The sequence below is a fragment of the Elephas maximus genome, chromosome 3 (assembly GCF_024166365.1).
Source record: "Elephas maximus indicus isolate mEleMax1 chromosome 3, mEleMax1 primary haplotype, whole genome shotgun sequence".
NCBI lineage: Eukaryota > Metazoa > Chordata > Mammalia > Proboscidea > Elephantidae > Elephas > Elephas maximus.
This window is the reverse complement of record NC_064821.1, coordinates 106,614,755-106,635,140: the sequence shown is the minus strand read 5'-3', so window position 1 is coordinate 106,635,140 and position 20,386 is coordinate 106,614,755. Positions and strand designations below refer to the sequence as shown.

The following is a 20,386-nucleotide window of genomic DNA, read 5'->3' as shown; positions in this document are numbered from 1 at the left end:
TTCCTGCTTGACCACAACGGAACTACAGTTTCCTGCTGCTTTCTGGACAATGAAACATGAACAAAAAAGTAATTTAGTGTATTTAATACTTAACCCCTGTTCGTAATCACCCTAGACTGCCTCCCTAATGTTTTAAAGCCTTTAAAACATTTTTTTTCCTGCAAATCTGCTCAAAGTTCCCTAATTTAGCTTCATCAAACTTAATACAACAAAACACCTTCAAAAATACAGCATACCTGTAACGTCCATTTACAATGGTTTTTCAGTAGACCTATACTTCTCAAGTATAGGAATATGCTATACCATTGAGAGAAAAAAATAACTGTATTTAAATACTTACAAAAAAAAAAAAAAAAAGGAAACAGGAAAGTTTTAAACTTAAATCCAGTTCCCAGAGGAGGGTAAAAGAAAGAAAAGCAATTCTATGAACGCTGCCTTTATAATGAACAATCAGAAATTTCACTAGGCTAATTTGACAGAAATTTTTTCCTCATTTAAACAACATTACAAAAGTCCTGCATTATAAAATAGGGTAGAATAAATCAGTGTAATCAATAAAACTATACAACATACAAATTACATATCTTCTGAGTGGGCAGTTTATTCTCTCTCTTTGCAGTCATGACTACAACATGCTCACTAAAAACAACTAAAACTGCCCAAACTATTGCTTAGTTTGTTTTGTTTTTAAAAAAGGGTACAATTTTATTGTATATACAACCAATTTACTGGTAATACCTTGGCTTATCGCAAGGTTCTGACAAAATGTTTGTCTAGGCTTTTTTCCCTTCACTGTGAAGCACTGAAAGCTGCTATTTGTTCTTTTTTTTTTCTTTTCTTTTTTTTTTTTTTTAGTGCACATATGTCATAATAAAGTAATGCCCAGCTAAGTGCTATAGGGGAAGGCAAAGTATGCTGGCTGGCTATAGGAAGTGACACCGTACACTGACAATCACACCATACGACAGCGCCAAACAACTATTCAACCACTTATCAGACACATATGAAAATCCAAAATGTTTTATTTTTTTTTTCCTTAAATAGAGAGAACCAGTAAACAATTTTCAGAACTTGGAAGTTTAAAAACGTGCATATAAAAATGGGCATTATATACTTTTCACTGAATGTGGCTTGACTGCAGTCTGCTAAGAAAAATGGGGTGTGGGAGCTGAAGAAAAAGGAAGTTGTCTTTTTTTTTTTTTTTTTAAGGCTTGCTTGTGAAAGGAACAGTTGTAAAAACAAAATTGCTTGAAGCAGGGTCAGCTTAGTGCTTCACAGTTTGACTGCTTCTCTAAGAGGAGCCCTTCCTGCGCACGTGCATTCAAAAAAAAAAAAAGAGTACAAAGACAAACACCTAAAACACACTGCGTCAAGTGCAGCACCGACTTTGGTCAAATAAAAAAAAAAAAAGAAAAGAAAAGAAAAATGAATAATCGCTAAGCTTTTTCTACATGATATAAGCAGGTATTGCATATTTTCATATATCTGGGGAGGGGAAATAAAGGAAGACTCCAAATAAATTGTAAAATGCAGCAACATCCAAAATACTGATATTCTAAGCATCTACAGATCTCAGAATAGCACTGCCACTGACCATACAGGACAATAAAGACTACTCCTATCTGCGGAACAACTAGCTTTCTATTTAGTTCTAGATGTTGAAACTGACGATGGCTGACATAAAAGTCACATTTACAAAAAGTGTCTCCAAACGCTTGACTAGGGAAAAACCCCTTTCAATAGAGGAGCCTGTGCAACAATTCCACAAATAATCGCTATCCAGGGCAAGGCACATTGATATGGAATTTTTGTTTTCGTGCAAATTAAGGAAAACAAAACAAAACAAAACAACATTGTTTCGAGGGAAAGATGAGGAGCAAAGTGTCTTCCCAAGAATTTCAGTTACTTGATTGTATAGGACAGTAGTAGAACCCTTCTGAAGGGCTGGAAAACATAGTTTAAAGGCAAGTGCCTAGAGTAGGGATTACAATATTGTGTCTTAATGCACTCTACTTTATCCTACATTAACTATATAAAAATTAGTTACTAACACTAGAACATGCAGAGACTTTCTCTGATCAGCGGGGCTTGCCAACCAGAACGTATATATATGTATAGTATAGGAAACCTTCTCGAAGTTGCATGGGAAGCAAAGGGGTGCTTCGCTGTCTGGTAGAAAATTCACTTGCACTTTTTTTTTTCTTTTTTTAAACATAAGATACAGGACATTTGGGGGTGCAAACTTTTTTTTTTTCCCTAACGAGTACCCTTGATCTGAATGGGTACCAGCATTTGTGTCAGTATTGGTTTCATTATTATTATTACTTTCCCATAGCCCAGTTCAGGGACACAAAGGTCTTTAAATTTCTGGACAATCTCTGGTACAACGAGGTGTCTGATGACTGATAAATCCTATGTTGCCAGATACATGTAAAAATTTTCAGAATTGGCAGAATTCATTATAGTGACTTCTAGCTTATAAAATTAACAGATACCATGATTTCATTTTAGTTATGTGCTTTGATAACAGAAAATAATTAATTAGCATTTAATGTAGTTAACATATTGTGGTAAAAGCACCATTAGATTTGTTTTTTTTTTGTTTTTTTTGTTTTTTTAATTTTCCTTCAGTTTTTAAAGGGATACAAGTTTAACAATAAAAAACATAAAAAGCAAAAATAGCTCCCCTTTTTCTTGCAAGGCTGTTTTTTACCCCAATAATTTAGAGTCCTGGGGTGGAAGGACTTGAAAAACAAAAATAGAATTTTCAACAATCTCTATCTTACAAAGATATTTAGCTATCCAATGAAATTGCACTTTACTCAATTCAAAATTCGATTGTTTTGATTGATTCCTGTCAGTTTCTGTCAAAACAGACCATCTTCCCCATTTCCCTATGAATTTTTGTGTCATTGTTGAAATTGTTGAAAAAAATGTTTGCTTTTTTTTTTTTAATGTAAGTGCAGCATTTCAAAACTTTTTTTTAAAAAACTGAATAGTAGTAGTAGTAGTTTGCCATTTTCGGAATTGTTCTGCAACGTGAGTGAATTCATTGTCCTTGCGGGCCATGTTATATACTTAACTGCTGACTGCTGAACCAAACCAAACCAAAAGAAAAAATAAAACAGGAACATAACTGCATTTTCTTTTTCCAATATGTTACAGAAAACATTGCCCTTTGACTGTCCCGTAAGTTATATATTGCAGATCTCAGCTACTACAAAAGATTTAGTTCTCCGTGTGCCTCTCAATTGCTCGAGATCACACCGGTGTGGGTAAATTCATGAAATACTGTGAAACAGCCAGGCTCCGTACAGAAAGTGTGTTACAACGGGAAGTCAGTGAGCAAGGGTAGACCTCCTCTAGCCACATCACCTAATGCTCACGCTACCATGGGAACACTTCAAATGTTACAAAGCCCAACCATTTCCAGCACCATATGAGAAAATTACAACAGTCCCTAAAGAATTAAAAAAAAAAAATCCCAAAATGTTATGGCCTTTGCTGTTTGACCATAATGCTTGCTGTTTCCTTGTACAAGTTGATTTTGAAGCGGTTTTTCTCCCCTTCCACTGACAGTGAAGTTGTAACCGCGCTGGGTTGAGGTTGCGTCCATGTTACAGAGTTGAGAAGGGGTCAGGTGGTCTGTCTGGTGGGTGGTGGGACGCTGCGACTTTTATCCCAGGTACCAGGACTGGAACACAAAGAGAAAAGTACAATTAGAAAAACAACTCCTAAAATAATGTATTTTTTAGAAAGTGCCCTTCCAACCATGAAATCTAGATCTACATTACGGATCAAGAAGGGAAATGCACTGGGAAAAGTACAGGAATGACCAACACTAGCAGTTCTTGAGACACTGAATCTGATCTTACTCCTCTGAAATGAAAATTCGACGTCATCTTCAGGGTATGTCAACATTCTGAGTGTGTCTTATACAATGAAGTATTTAATAAAAAATTACAATGAAGTATTTAGGGTCACTTAAAAGACAAATGGGGGTTTTGTACTTGGCAGGTGGCCATTATAGGAGGGCAGGGAACTTGATGATCTTGTTAACCACTGGCTCCCCAGAACCTAGCACAGTGCCTGCCATACAGAAGGTCCTCAATGTAGAGAAGGTGCACGAATGGAGAAGGGGTGACGGGAGAGGTTTCACGTGGTGATGAATGGCCATTCCTATGAGTTTCATGTTTTCTTTTAAATGCACTGAAAACATTATTGTGACATTCTCTTTACCGGTACAGATGGTGAGTAGTATCGGAAGAATCATCACCACTGCCAGCTACTGTCAAACTGACTCCAACTTATGGTGACAACATGTATGTCAGGGTAGAACTGTGCTCCATATGGTTTTTAACAGCTGATTTTTCAGACACAGATCGTCAGGCCTTTCTTCCGAGGTGCCTTTGGGTAGACTCAAACCTCCAACCTTTCAGTTGGCAGCTAAGTGCGTTAATTGTTTACACCACTCAGGCAGCCCGATAGAAGACTAAAAAAAGTAAAATAGAAAAAGCACTGAATCAGATATCCTGGGTGGTCTTGGGCAAGTCACAGCATCTCCTTGGACTCAATTTCCTTACATGAGGGTGAGGTAGACTTTATGATGTAAAATGTTCCCTTCGGCTCAATATTTTTAAAATAATACTTTTAAAAATGACATGTAATAATCAACTGGTATCAAAATTTCACCCTATTAATACCAGGGTGTCTGAAGGAAAAATGAGGCATAGCCTTTGTTCAGACTTTCGTTCTTTCAGCATTTATTTGGAACTTTGCAAATACCTGCTCCTTAGACAGGAAGATGGCAAAATTTCGTCTCACATACTTTGGACATGTTATCAGGAGGGGCCTATCCTTGGAGAAGGACATCATGCTTGGTAAAGCAGAGGGTTAGCAAAAAAGGGGAAGGCCCTCAGTGAGATGGATTGACGCAGTGGCTGTAATGATAGGCTCAAGAAGCATAGCAGCAATTTTGAGGATGGCGTAGAACTGGGCGGTGTTTCATTCTGTTGTACGGATGGTTGCTACCAGTCAAAAGAGACTCGACGTCACCTAACAACAACAACATCTGCCTGCTGGGCCCAGTTACCAGTTACCTTTTCCTTTCATGAATTCTTAGGTGATTAGCTTTGATTAGCAATCAGCTGGTGATATATCATTTCATCTGCTGGTATTCCTTTCTCTGTTAGCTAAACAAAGTGTCTAACTACAGAGTAATATAAAAGTTAATTTCTCAAGTGAAATAAAGTTATAGCTTTTTTTTTTCTAGAGATACCCTGTCAAATTCACTACATTTATCATTATTCACAGAAAAATCATCAAATTCTAGCAAAAGTAAATGCTTTGAAATTCTCCAAGTTGACAATATCACAAAGGGTTACATTTGGGTTAATCCAGTCAGATGAGGCTCATCCTTGTCCAAGAGATTCAATTAGGAAAAGTAAGGACTCATTCGATGCGGGGACAAATGGCTAAATGATAGCTACATGGAGGGTGGTGTAAGATTTCCTGGTCACACAAGCAATCTTTGATTTCCAGAGGAGTTTAAAAAACCTAAGCCCAAACTACTCATCCTGTACACTTTTAAACGTTATTCTTTGACCACATGCTTTGGGGAACACAATAAAGCCTCTTGTGCCCTGAAAGGAAATCATCCTGGCAAATATACACGGCCTAAATCTAGCTGGACAAAAGAAAAAAGAGGGGAAAGAAAGGAGAAAGGAGGCAAACTTCAAACTGTATATTTAGGAGGCCTCTGTTAAGAGTTGACTTGGATCTACTTTAGAGCAGTGTTCTCTCTTTTGCAAAACAGCCTCAAACTTTGGGTGTGGCTAATAATGCTGAAAATTTCTGTTCTCACACTTTCTAAGTCAGTTGTGAAATCCCAGAATTCTTAAATCAATACTGCACGGTGGTTCTGGGAGCAAACGCTTGGGATCCACTGAGTCAGCAGGGGGAGCAGTCTTCCATACCACAGTTCCTGGACGAGACCTCCATGCACTACAAAAATCTGCAGTGCCTCTGCACTCGTCTTAAAAAGCAAAGCAAAAAAAAAAAAAAGTTTCTTCACACATCTTACTATTCAGTATGTGCCTTGCAGACAAGGTTACCCCAGAGCAGCTCTGTAATCCTTCACTGAAATAGGCTTTATTGATTGCTCTGGTCTATTGTTCTCTTTTCAAGTCCCCCAAGTTCAAGTTCATCCTGGTGTTACATCATGTCTGGTTGCTAAGAGCAACCAGACAGACCCAGACGTGACTATCATTAGCAAGAAACCCTCCGCTCTCCTCCCACCAACCTTCCAGTGGTTCTGACGTAGCAGGCCCACTGCAAACACATTGAAGTATTTATTCTGCCTAATTTATGACCTACACAGCAAGCAAGACCCCCACTCCAAAAACCAACACTGTTGTATATTTAATTAATCTGTCTTTCTCTGGCACTTGGGAAAGTTAGACAAAGGACTAATTATTGTGTTTCACTCTCCACACTTTTCTTTTTGGGGGTGAATATTTGCATGGGAAAGAAAACTACAAGGCCTAGCATTGGTCCCCCTCCCCTTTTTCTTTTTTGCCCTATTGACATTTCATGAAATACTTTGGCTGCTTAAGGGAATTAGAAAAAAAAATGCGATGTGAATGTTACTCCTTCTGAGTTGGTATTCAGTAACACAAATCAACTCATGACATGTTTAAATTTAAATGCTAACCACACACTCTCAGAGTTACTTTAAAGGTTAGTTTTTAATCAATAGAAGTTGCTGACTCCAGGTTTTTGCGCTGCACACTGCAGCTCTTGGGCTTTTGTCTAATGTTAAAGCTTTCAAACTTTTTTTTTTCCTTGGGATGATTTTAGCAATGATTTGCAGACACAGAGGGCTATTGTGCTCTGACCAGCAACATGTCAATAGAGGAGCCGAGCTGCCCTGTGGTGGGGTGTCAATATGACTCCTGAAGGAGTGGGTTGGGGGTCTTTAATAACCTGTGAAAAAAACTTAATTAACCCTTTCAGGCCCAAGCTAAAACCTATTCTTAAACTTTTTTCACTCCTGTAAATTGACCATTAGTACTTATTTCAACTTCACACTAATCTTCATGACAATTAACCCAGCTACTTGACCAAGAGTTTCTAGAGTAGGGAAGTTAGTTAGGGGAACCACGCAGGGAACTTTTTTTTTGGAGCGGGGGATGAGGTCTCTGATTAAATCATTTATTTGCAGAGACAGCAGATAAACAGTTACAAAAAAAAAAAAAAAAAAAAAAATCCATCCATTTCACCAACCAATATGTAGCTGAAGGTACTCTTAATACCCGTTGTGATGAGTGTGACATTCGCACATGTCTAAGGCTCCTGATTTCTATAAACTTCCATCAACTATTAATCATGTTAGATGGTCAAGATAATGTTTGGAAAAGTCCATTTCTCTCTTGTGATTTTTTTTTCTTACAATTTCTATTATGCAGGCAGTGCGAGTTTCAAAACTTGCATAGAAGAATGCTTCTGAGTATTTTCTAATTGGGCCACAGAAGGGAAATATAAAAGAAACCTGAGATGGTTAAACTGTTGGGGTTGAGGAGCCAATCACTGGGAAAATGTTGACGCATTAAACAAAATTCATTTATGGAGCGTTAAAAAATTGTCTTCAGACATTTACAGACATAATCTTATGTTTCATATGGTTTCTGCCTTCATACTTTACAGCCTCTTAACCTAACCTACGGCAACCAGATGGACTACAAAGGAATCTCTGTCCCTTATCTACAGTGAGTTTCAATATTACAATACAATATAGGATGATGTTATCTTGATATATTTACATTAAGGAAGTAAACATGAAGCTTTGATCTATTTTTTCCTCAGGAACTTTCAGCTATAGCTGTTTTGGAGTTTCATAAATCCATACTCCCACAAAGGCTCTAGTTAAGTAAAATTACTCTATTACATTGACAATCGCTACAGTTTAGGCTATGCTGGGGGGAGAGGGGAAGAAGGGGGGATGATTGTCCTCTTTCAGTGTTCAAGGTGAAACATCAAAAGAAATCTGCAGTCCAGGACAAGAGCTCAGCTTTCCTTTTCTCCAGTCAAATGAAGAAGTAATCTCATCAGGTTGGAAAGTGCTGACTAAGGATTTAATAAAGTGCCTGCAGATGTGGTGTCTCTAAGGTATTCAACTCATGTAATGCAAAACAGCTCCACACTGAATGTGCTTATAAAATTTCATTTAACCATTGCAGGGCGACTTTTTTTTTTCCTTCACTGTTCTCTAAGGAGTTTTATCACACTTCCCACCCCTTAATTTATAGCTCCATGAAAGTTCGAATCCCATTCTGCCAGGATTCTGGAATACTCACAGTAGTCAGGTTTTATGAACCATAAACAATATCTATCTGACTGCATCCTAAACAGAAAGCCTGACATGGCAGTAGGTACCTTTGACAGTGCCAGTCTGTTTCCTTTCTTAGGCCACATGACAAACAGAAAACGGAGGCCATTTTCGATATTTGTTCATGAGGCTGCTGAAGACGAGGTAGCTGATAAAGGCAATGGACTCAACTCCTTAGTTAACAACTGATGGCTCTTTAAAAGGCCCTTTATATGCTTTTTTTCACTAAGGTTAAAAAAAAAAAAAGGGTAGGATGTATATTTTAGAAACAAAAAGAAACACAAGTCTGTTTGAAACATATTTTACTTTAAGCAAGAAAAGGAAGAGAGGGTGCTGAGAGGGTGGGGGGAGTGATGGGGGAGTCAGGGAGGGTGGAACAGACTGTGACGCAGCAGAATCTGTTTTTCAAATTAAAAAGTTAAACAAAAGGCCTCAAGGGCAAAGTTTAGCACTGCGGAAGGAGGTTGTTAATGTGGAATCCAGAACTGGGTGTGACATTTTGCTTTCTTCTCCAGGCAAGGTGGGTTATTTAAGGACATTCACACACAGAAAACGGAAACATGCAAATACATGGAGCCCTCCCCTCACAACAAACCCGACTCCCCATCACCCCCAAAAGAGGACACTGACAGCCAATACTGCAGGAGTTGCGGTTGCCATTTTAACTTCTGTCTTGAGGAGATGCTACCTCTGCTGGGTCATGTTAATCTAGTTAGTCATTTTTGGCTTCCTGTTCTTGTCTGAATGAGCTAAAATGAAGTTCATTCTTTAGACCGAGTAAGTTGTCCTTGGCAGATCAGCCAAGAATCTGATACTACCGACCCCCCACCCCGACACAGCGGAATTGGACAGGGCCTCTGAGTGTATTCTTAGTTTCTCACATCAGTATAAACTACTTGGGAGCATTTATTCACTCACTCAATGAATACTAAGGGCCTACTGTGTGCTAGGTGCTAAGTATGCTAGGTTCTGGGGATACGATGATGAGTAAAATAAATATGGTCTCTGCTCTCGAGGAGTTTATCTTCTAGCAGGAAGAAGGGGCTAGATTTTAGACTTCTAAGCCCTTCAAAATACCAGGTAACTTGCTTTGCTGACAGCTGTTGTTCTCAGCTGCTGCTGAGTCAGCTTGACTCATGACAACCCCAGGCACAACAGAACAAAACACTGCCCAGTCCTGTACCATCCCCATGACTGGCTGCAGATTGGACCATTGTGCTCCACAGTTTTCATTGGCTGATTTTCAGAAGTAGATCACCAGGCCTTTCTTCCTAGTCCATCTTAGTCTGGAAGCTCCACTGAAACCTGTTCAGCATAGTAGCAACACACAAGCCTCTACTGACAGATGAGTAGTGGCTGCGCGTGAGGTGCATTGGCCAGGAATCAAAATCGGGTCTCCTGCAACCGCTAAACCACCATTACCCCTTGCTCACAGTAGGCTCCCTATAAACTTCTGTTGACTGATGGGGCTGAGTATCCAGTGTCCAGAGGACCCAGGATTGAGTTCCACTTTTCCATGTACTAGTTGTGCAACTTAAAGTAAGCTGGTCCTTGTCCTTGGGACCTCAGAGAATTGTGAGAACAGTTCTGCATTCCATGAGAAGAAAGCAATAGTTTACACTGGTTTCTTCTGAAAAGGATGAAGGTGACATGCTATATACAGGTGCTAGTTACTGGTATTGCCAGCCTTGAGCTTTGATCTCTGCAGCCATTTTTTTCTTGTCTGATTTTGTTAATAAAGAATGCCTGTTTCAGTAAGGCTAAACAAAGATGTGTTTATTGTTTATTTACTATTAAAATATTAATGGTCATGATTGCCCCTGCTTACCTTTGTGGTATTATCTTTTCACCACCTGTACTCAACATTTGTGCTGTTTTAAACCTCTTCTAGATCCCCAAAAGCTAAATTCTTTCTCCCTGCTGAGCCTTGGCACTGGCTGTGCCTCTCTCCTTGGCTTTGTTAATACTTGCTAGTCCTTTAGTTCTCAGATGAGAAGTTTTTTCTTCCTAGGAGTCTTTCCTGGGGCTGCTAGCCCTATGTTTACCTCTGTCACAGTCGCTGAACTGTAATTACCTGTTTTTTCCCTGAGAAAACTATCTTCTCGAATGTTGCATCCCCGTGTCTTGCACAGTGGCTGGCCCCAAGTAGGCCCTAAATAAATACTGTTGAATGAAGGACAGAAGGAAGAAATGAGCTGTACCTAAGGCTCCCAAAGCCTGGTGTCAGTCATCCCAAGGAAGATAAAGCCAGGCATTTGGACGAATGACTTCTCCCATGGCTGAGCCATATCCATGCTCACGCCACATGTCCACGTCTCCCCAGATGACAGGTGCTTTCCCTAGATGGACACACGTCTCCACAAGCAGCCCTGGGCAGTTCTGACTGAAGATCTGTTGCAACCGGGCCAACTGCGGCCAAGTGCGTCAGTAGCATGTGCAATAGTTTTGTAACATGGACTGCTGCCTACTTACTACAAGCACAGAGGAGTTGTCCAAACCACCACTCCCTGGAGAGTGACCGTGCTGCTCCCGGCCAAGACCTCCGTTTTGGTTCAAACCTCAAGACGGGAAAACACTAATCTTTTTACCCAACAAGCCATCCAGCACCTCCAAACCTTGAGAGCACATGCACAATCCAATTATTCTGACTGTCTTTCCAAAGTCCGAATCTTTCACTATATTCCAACTTGCCCTCATGTCTCCTTCAGCATCGAGTTTGTTCGTTTTTTGTTTTTGTTTTTCCATTTTCACCAAGTAATCTTCTACTTTATGAAACCAAAGCCTTCTGGGTTAAAAACGGTACTCTGGCCCATTCCCATCTGCTCTGATGGTTTACTGGAGGGTAGTTTGCAGAGTGATAAGAGCTAGGGCTCTAAAGTTGAAATCAGAGAATCCTGGTACCATCATTTACTAGCTGAGTAATCTTAGGCAGGTTAGCTAGCATCTTTGAGTCTCAATTTTAGACTTCATGAAATAGAGATAACTTTATCAGTTTTTGTGGGGATTAAATGAGATCATAGCCGATAGAGGCAAGTACCGAAAAACAGATAAATCAGGGCAGGGGGGTTGTCTAACTATCAAATATGTATGGGGCGTAAAGGTCCATGTGAGATTTAAAGAGGACCAGTTCCCCTGGCAAGTAACAACTTAACCAGGTAGCTTTCTCTTATTTAATGATATAGTTTCTTAGTTAAAAGTAGCAACTCCGTCAGTTCCATTTCCCCAGTTGCAAGAGAAAGTTCTTGAGAAAATAAAAAGTCTGTCTTTAATTGCTGTATTAAAATCAGAGGGGTGACTCCAACAACACAAAGGGAATTGGCTCAAGTTTATGAAAGGCATTTGGGCCTTTGCCTTGTGAGGCTAAACTGCATGCCCTGGAGTTTGGGAGTGAGGAGGGAAAAAGGGCGGGGGGAGTAGTCGGGCAACCAAGAGGGACAGAAACAATCCTATTTTGGTTTTTGTTAGCGAATGGCATACTACATAGATCAGAGACTTCTTATAAAATACAAACCCCCACTGTACACAAAGCACAGGAAAATGTGAGGAAAAAGGGAAAAACTAAAAGCAGCTTAGGGTGTGTTAACGCTGCTATTCTGTCAGCTTAAAGAGTATTTTATGCTTGATCAACAGCTCTTTTTTATTGTGCTTTTCTTTCATTCATTCAAGACATCAAAGCCCGGCGCCACCAGTGTACCTGCCCTTCTGGAGAAGCTTGTGAGGGGCTTCTAATGAAGCACGACTCCGGGAGCCGGAGACCCCCGTGGACACAGCAGTTCAAAGGGAATATTTCAACAATGATTACATTTTGTAAATCTTTTTATGAAAGAGACAGCTTATTTCCTGCTTTTTCATGAAAAATAGATTCTACCCATTAAAGTGAGCCCGCGCCACGGAAGCTGCTTGAGATCTGAGGTGTGGTGTGGAGATGAAGGGGACGACAGCCTGATGAAATTGTCCGAAGTTCCTATCTACTTGGCCGCGATAGCGTGACCGGATTTTCTGGGCGGAGCGAGGACAGTGCACTGGATGGCTCTGCTGTGGAAAATGCAGTGACGATGATGTTTAGTGGTTTTATTTTTCAGTTGGTCCTGGTGTTTATTGTTCCCCTTTTCTATTCTACAAAGTCCAACCAAGTATCAGAATGCATCAGGCCACCCCTTCTATCACACAAAACCAAGATTAAAGATTCTAGTTACAGATTCATTAAATGCTGTATTTTAATGCCCCGAAATGGGACAAACGCTTTTCCATATGGAAAGTTAGCCATAAAAAGTTGGCTCCGGTCTGAAGACACAATACAAGGCTTTACTATTGGCTAATGTTTGACCCAAAGACAAAAATAAAGATGGCGGCCTACCCTGTTGTAATTTTTAATTTCCATCATTAAAATAATCTTTCCCCTATTCCTCCCCCTTTTTTTAGTGGGGTCAGGGGAGTTGAGGGAGTCCTGGTGGTGCAGTGGTTAAAGCACTTGGCTGCTAACCAAAAAAAAAAAAAAAGTTGGCAGTTCGAATCCATCGGCTGCTCCGCGGGAGAAAGATGTGGCAGTCTTCTTCCATAAAGATTATAGCCTTGGAAACCCTCTGAGGCAGTTCTACTCTGCCCCACAGGGTCATTATGAATTGGAATAGACTCAAAGTCAGTGGGTTTGGGTTTTGGGTTGGGGGGAGTTGAGGACAGTGGGAAAGGAAGGGGAAATGATTCCCCAGAGAGCTATGAAGTGAAAACAACGTATATTTTCTAGACATCAGATTTCAATTTTAATTAAATGCTTGTTGTCTAACAAGTGCAGACAGTCACACTTGGATTTGGCCCAGTGGTGGCCCAGGGAGGGAATCTTACTCATTTAAAAAGAGAGGCGTGGGAGTGCAGGTCAGAGCTCAGCAGAGGTAGCCACGTTATTGTAATCATTCCACTGCGTGCTTCCCCGAACCTTCTCTTCCCCAAAGCTGTAAAGCTCTTCCCAAATATGACACAGGCTTACAACATACCTACCATGTGGATTTCACTGCTCTGATTGTACAGGTAGAAAAAGTCCAGCAAAAGAAAAAAATAACATTGAAGTGAAATGTCTAATGTTATTTCAAAAATTCTCCTAGAGACGTCCTGCAATAGAATGCCAGAAGATCTGGCACTTTGCCTGAAACTAATTCCCAAACTAACCTTTCCAGCCAAGGAGCCCTTCAGACACTGGACGGTATCTGTCACCTTTGAACTCTTCCACCCCGGCTGGCGCCTCCCTATATGACCCTGTCCACAAGTTGTTGCTTTTTAGCTCTTTAATCTTCCTCTGTTAACTATCCTCAGTCTTCACTCTTCTCTCGTCCAGTTCCATTTCCTGCCTCCTTCTATCCCTCAGGCCAGTCACTCCTTCCCTCTCTACCCATGTGTGAGCCCCCATGAGAATTCAGAATTTCTACTCTCTCAGAGGCCCTACAAACCAACATTCCTTCCTACTCCATTCACCGGATTAAGAAAGGAAATGAAGAAGAAAGTAGTGGACTGCAACCACGACCACTCTGCTTAGTGCTGGAACCAAATGGCTTCTACAGTGAGCCAGAGGAACAAGGCTTGGAGATGGGGTTTGGATAAAATGTGGAGGAGGCTGTAACATCTTCATTTTCACATTCATAAGAAGAGACGGTGATAGTGAGATGTGACTGGGCGCTGAACTGCCAGACAGGAACCCTGGTCAAGTCCCAGCACAGTCCAAGGCTTGCTGTGCAATCTAAGCACATTGTGAGATCTCTCTGATTACACTACAAAGTTTCCATTCCTATACCTTTCTTTATCTTCTAGTAATACCTATTTTTAGATTTTCCTCGTCCCCAAAAACCCAACCAGTTGTTGTTGAGTCTATTCTGATTCGTGGTGACCCCACACGTTGCAGAATAGAACTGTTTCATAGGGTTTCTGTGGCTGTGACCTTTCAGAAGCAGACTTCCAGGCCTTTCTTCTGAGGTGCCTCTGGGTGAGTTCAAACTGCTAACTTTTTGTTAGTAGTTTAGTATTTAACTGTTTGCACCACCCAAGGGACTCCCTCCTAGTCCCCAGGGGTCATCTTTTCCAGCCCACAGTGTAGATGTGATATTGGCAGGGTAAGCCGTTCATATCCCTTATAGAGGTTAAAGAGTCATCTTGAACAGGGAAGAAGTCATGTCATTGAATCAGAGACATAAATTCTAGACAGAATGACTATCAAGGCCCAAGTTAACTTATCTGCAAAACAGGCCTCAGTATACTAGCCTTCACAGCATTTTGGGGACACAAAATTGGCTTTGAAATACTAGCCTAAAATGTTAAGTAGCATCATTATGGAAGGCACTGATGCGATCTGGACTGGTGGTCAGGGCTTAATCAGAACCAACTCCTCTACGTAAAAATGGACTGATTTCCCAAAGCCCAGTCAAAGCTCTATGTGGCATCCCAGAAAGCACAGACTGGGGACCAGTGAACAATGCTGTCCTCCTTCTTCTGAAAATGTAGAAGGATTTAGGGTTTTATCGTAACAAAACTTGTCTTTGTTAAGACCAAAACAAACCCACATGCAGGAATTTGCAGTTTCAAATGACTATGTGTATATGCGTGTGTATATATATATAAACAAACAAACCCAGTGACTCACAGCGACCCTACAGGACAGAGTAGAACTGCCCCGTAGAGTTTCCAGGGAGTGCCTGGCAGATTCGAACTGCCGACCCTTTGGTTAGCAGCTGTAGCACTTAATCACTGTGCCACCAGGGTTTCCTGTATTTATATACATACATACATAAAAAAAAAAAAACCCAGTGCTATCGAGTCGATTCTGACTCGATACATACATACATACGTAACATGCTGAAACTGCAAATGCTTTTTACATTCAAATTTATTTCCTTCTAAATTTGTAGATTAAATTTCCAACTAAGTGATATTCATTACTACAATTAGATTCTTCCTGAATATTTTCAGGGTAGATGATAGATGTGGGGTAGAGTGGGAAGTTGTATTAAGGTGAAGATCCCATACCATTAACAGTTTATGTGGAGGATTTTATCAATGTTTTGGAACTGAAGTAACATAAAGAATTGGCAGAGCTACCTGGCTTCCCTGCCTGGGATTTATGCTTCTTGGAGAGAGGTAATATCGTTCTAACACAGAAAATTTAATTCATGTCTACCTATTTAGTATCGACTTTAGGGCTGGAGGAGATCTCACAAGCAAAGATTATTGAAGTCAGATTCAAAAATGTGTTTTATAAGATCAAGCATGCAAACAAAAGCACTCTTGCTTTGTTTTTAGATAAATCCTACTTGGCTGGGCTCTCCCAGTAACTAAGATTTAGGAACAAACTCAGACACACATGGTGATAATTTGGAAGTTACCCACCTCTACTATTACTTTATTATACTTTAATAAATAAAACCAGTTAGAGACTGATGAGTGTTAGGTTTATTGGCTCTTTAAATATTTTTTTCTCTCATTATGGATAGATGATACTATTGTTTATTATTCATTTTGCAAGAATGGTGATAAACTCAAATGATGTATCTATATATATGCCCTTTCATTCTGATTCTGCAATAACAAAACCTTGCAGACATGCCTTTTTGTGCTATCCCTGAAGATAGTTCAATTTTAAAAAAGGACTTTAAAATTCTTCCCTTAAAGGAAGTGAATTGTCTGAGCTATAACATGGCTTCCTTTTCTCCTGCATTAGCTTTCCTGTGTTGTTCTCTAGGAACACGTTTACGAGTTCAAGTTCAGGTTTAAACTACATAAAACACTCCTAAGGAGTTTATATCTGAGCCTCATTTACATGTGCACCCTCTGAACTCTGCCGGCATCAGTATGCTTGTTTCCAAGGCTTGGTGAAGGAATGTCTTACAGTTGGAATCTGTACTGCTTTCTCAGGCATTTCAGACTCAGGGGCTGGCTAGCGCCAAGTTTTAGCTAGTATTAAAAGTTTCCTCAGATCTACTGTAGAGACAAGGAAAGAGAGACAGACATGGCAGGGGCCGAGAGAACCGGATCGCCTTAATTTTCCCTATAAGGCATTCAAGTTAACATTACAGTTGAAAGGCACATAATAGATTCTAGATGCACAGTCTAGAATTCCAGAGCTATGACTTCAAATTTCCCTGCAATCATTTTCAGTTCTTTATAGAAATGGTTAATGCATATTTAGTCCCTTCAAATATAAACACCAGGTTTGCTTAAGATGTTTTGCTTTGTTTTGTTTTTGCCTTGAGAATGTAGTTAAAAAGTGGTATGAAGGGAAACATCCTCAATCCAGAAACCCGTTGCCATCGGGTCGATTCCGACTCATAGCAGAGTAGAACTGCTCCAAAGAGTTTCCAAGGAGCACCTGGTGGATCTGAACTGCCGACGTTTCGATTAGCAGCCATAGCTCTTAATCACTATACCACCCGGGTTTCCTTAACCCAAAAGGGATCCCATATTATGTTTACCAAAAAACCTAAGAGATTTTTTGAGATTAAAAAGTCCACAAGGAATTGCCAGTTGATGAAGGTACACCAGAGAGGAAGAAATGGCTAACTTTGGTTTAAAACCTGGAAGAGGTGAAGGAAGCATTCTGGGATGCTCGCAGGGAATCAATATCTAATCTAGAGAAAGCTGATTTCCTGGCTAATCGAAGTTAAGATTCAATCTTGTTGAGAGCAAGAGTCCAGGAGTTCAGAGAAAGTAACCAGGGTCCTAGTGGAAAGCAAGTTAGAGGCACAGTATGAGGGACTCTGCCACTGATCCTCTCTTTGGATCTGAGTTTGTCTAGCAATAAAATGGGCACAGCAGTAATGAACCAATGATATTAACTGTAATTGTTACCTTAGATCAAAGCCTGAAAGTTACATTATAGCATCTTTTACACTGGAACAGCTCTCTCCTGGTAGTTCCCGTGAGTGTGCCCAGCACACTTCCAGGGTTGTGACATTCCCAGTACCCCAGGTTCAGCAGCTGCACCTCTGTGGAGTGATACGTGTTGAGTCAGATAAGTAGTTCAAAAGTGAGGGCTGCTGCAGGGGCTTCAAGAAGAAACTACATGGCTGGGGGTGGATGGACGACGGAGTCAGAGACAATGGTGAATCTGGGTCCCAGTTTGTACCTCTATTAAAGAGGAATTTCTAACATTGTGGTTGTGTGGATGAAATGAAATAATACATGAGAATACTCATCACCTATATTTTGTTTCTTAACTTGATTATAAATTCCAGGAGGGCAGAGCTGATGCTTCCCCTTTATTTATTTTGTATTCCTGATGGCATGTAGTAGGTGTCCAAGAAATGTGTGCATATCACTGATTTGGGTAAGACAGAAACCTCTTCTTTACGTCCCAGCTCATGGTCCCTTCTTGGCCTACTGCAATAGTGGGCAGTGGTCACCTTCCTTGGATAAGTGTAATAATAGCTGAGTATGCTAGCAGACTATGCTTTTATTCTTTTCTCTCAATCACCTGAACTTAGCCGCCTAGTCCAAAAATGCTGAAAAATATTAAAGATTCTCTAAAACCAAATTAAATGGGAATATGCTATGAGTCGAAATTGACTTGAAGGTACTCAACCACAGCAACAACATGCTTCCAAATAAAACTATTTGCTATGAGAATATGATGTTTCTTCTATTGGATAGGGACATGAATAAAGTAGTGGAATCCAATTAGATAATATTTGAGGTGTGATGATGGATCATCTGTATATGGCCTTTCTCACCATGGTGTCATAACTCCCACCAAGTGATTGGGAGGAAACTATGCAAATAATGTGCTTGTGGACCACCAAGGGGATTGGATAGCTTGCTAATGATGCAAATAAGATGCATGGATCCCTAATGAGGATATTGGTCAGTTTTGCCATCCTCCTAGGCTTGAAATGAACCATCCCAGAGGTGGAAAGGGGGGACCTTACTACCACCAATAAGAAGAGTCGGGAGCAGAGCATGTCCTTTGGACCCAGGATCCCTGCACTGAGAACCTCCTAGACTCAGGAGACAGAAAGACAGAGAGCTGTAACACTGGAGACAGAGTAAGCTAGCGAGAAGCAGCAGCAAAGAAATGGTGGCAGCAGAACCAGGAGATCAGAGTGAGATGATGCGGTGGGCTTCCCAGCCCACATGGGAAGGTGGCTACAGTGGGTGTACCAACCCATGGAGTGAGAGAGCTGAGAGCCTTCAGAAGGGGGCTTCCTGGCCTCCAGACACTTGTTGGCAGAGCTAGGATAGCTGACCCACGGAGTGAAAGAGCTGAGTGCCTTCAAGCCAAGGCTTACTGGTGGAGTGGGGTGACACTGGGCACTTATTGGTAGAGCTAAAGAACTTTGTAACACTTGTCTGAGCAGGACAGAGGCCAGGCCAGCCCAAGAGGCCTGAAGGGCTGAGGGCTGATGGTGAAGAGGCCGAGTGCCAGGGAGAGGCCTGCCTGTGGGCACAGCTGAGAAGCTGTCCTGACCGAAGAGCTGTATCCTGAGTCATTCTTGATCCTGAATTGTAACCTACAATTCCCTAATAAACCCCATAACTGTGAGTATTGTCTGTGAGCTATGTCTGGGTATTGCAATAAATTATCGAAGCCAGCAGAGAAGTAGAGAGTGCCACGGGAGGGACCGCTGGTGTCAGAATTGGTAAAGCGGTTAGAGAGAGGAGGTATGTTTGACCTCCACTTCAAAGCAATCAGCCTTAGGCTGATGCTGATGGTGATTTTTCTCTCCTTCCCCTCGTGAAGTTAGACATGGAGGTTGGACGCTGCCGCATGATTTTTATAGTTGGCACCATTTTTTTTTTTTTTACAACGTTTTAGAGAAATGGATGGCAAAATTGGTTTCTTCTTGTACAGTACTTACTTATGGTGACAGGGAGGGTATCAGAGCTCACAACCCTAAAAGTTTCTCAGCTTTTACCCAGGAATGATTGGCCAATTTGCAGAGGGATGATAATTTGAGTATGAAATAGTCAGTCAACCCCAAATTTTGAGAATCACGTGTTCTTTCTTTTATCTAGTCCATTTGTTTTTCTTCTTTGTTTCTCATAAATACCTAACTTGGCTACTTCTCTATTCCCCTATGAATTCCTGTCTTTAAGGGCTGCTATAGAAAACAAATTAAATGTAACTGCCAATGTTGCTGGTTTTTTTTTTTTTTTTTTTTTAGCGACTCTAGTAAAATGTTTGATGGGAAGAATTTGAAACTCAAAATGATTTGTAGATTTTCTGAGGATTTAATTTACCTAAGCAATCCTTAGTATTTTGGTAAGTGTTGACAGTTCAAAAAGTTTTACATTTGTTAATGTGTGGGTACGTAGGTGCTAATTTAATGTTATTGAATTTGTGCTGACTTGTATGGGAAAATGAGATTTTCATCCTTCTACACTTCTCTGTAATAAGAGTGAATTTCTGTAATAGAGGGTACCAAACTTGGAAAGGTACACATTTGATCAAGCTACATGGAAGGAACTGAATGAAGAGGGCAAGCTATTTCCCAGAAGCAAGTAGGCATTTGTAGGAGTCGTCTTCTCTCTCCTACTTCCTTAGAGTTATTTGATTGGAATCTCTCATCTTACTATGGAGCGTAATTCTGTGCCCGGTTCCTCCTCAAAGCGAGCAGCCATGACAGGTTCAAGGGGAGTGTCCAAATTTGACAGCACTGACTCCAGGGCAAGGAGCCCTGGTGGCACTGTGATTAAGCTCTTGGCTGCTAACCAAAAGCTCTGTGGTTCGAACCCACCAGCTGTTCCATGGGAGAAAGATGTTGCTGTCTGGTTCTGTAGAGATTTGCAGTCTTGGAAACCCTATGGGGTCACTATGAATCAAAACTGACTCCACAGCAATGGGTTTGGTTTGGTTGGTTTTTGACCCCTGGGGTGAGGAACATTAGTGAATTCCATACGGAGTTTCATTCAGCAGTTCTTGGTTTACAAAGGTCACTGTGATGCAAGGCCCAGGGGAAGACCAAGCAAATAGCCTTCCTGGAAGATGGTGGGTGTGGGAGAGAGGAAAGAATGATGTTATTAGGA

The 20,386-nt window shown here is 40.8% G+C and overlaps 1 protein-coding gene across 5 annotated transcripts in view; it reads right to left on the bottom strand.

Moving 5' to 3' along the window:
- Window positions 1–340: 340 nt before the first annotated feature.
- NFIA (nuclear factor I A) overlaps window positions 341–20,386 on the bottom strand; it is a 415,535-nt gene continuing 395,489 nt past the window's right edge. For all 5 annotated transcript variants that reach the window (XM_049879426.1, XM_049879428.1, XM_049879423.1 and 2 more), the window contains one exon: window positions 341–3,694. In XM_049879426.1, the coding sequence (XP_049735383.1) occupies window positions 3,677–3,694 (18 nt within the window). In that variant the 3' untranslated portion in view covers window positions 341–3,676. The remainder of the gene's footprint in view (window positions 3,695–20,386) is intronic.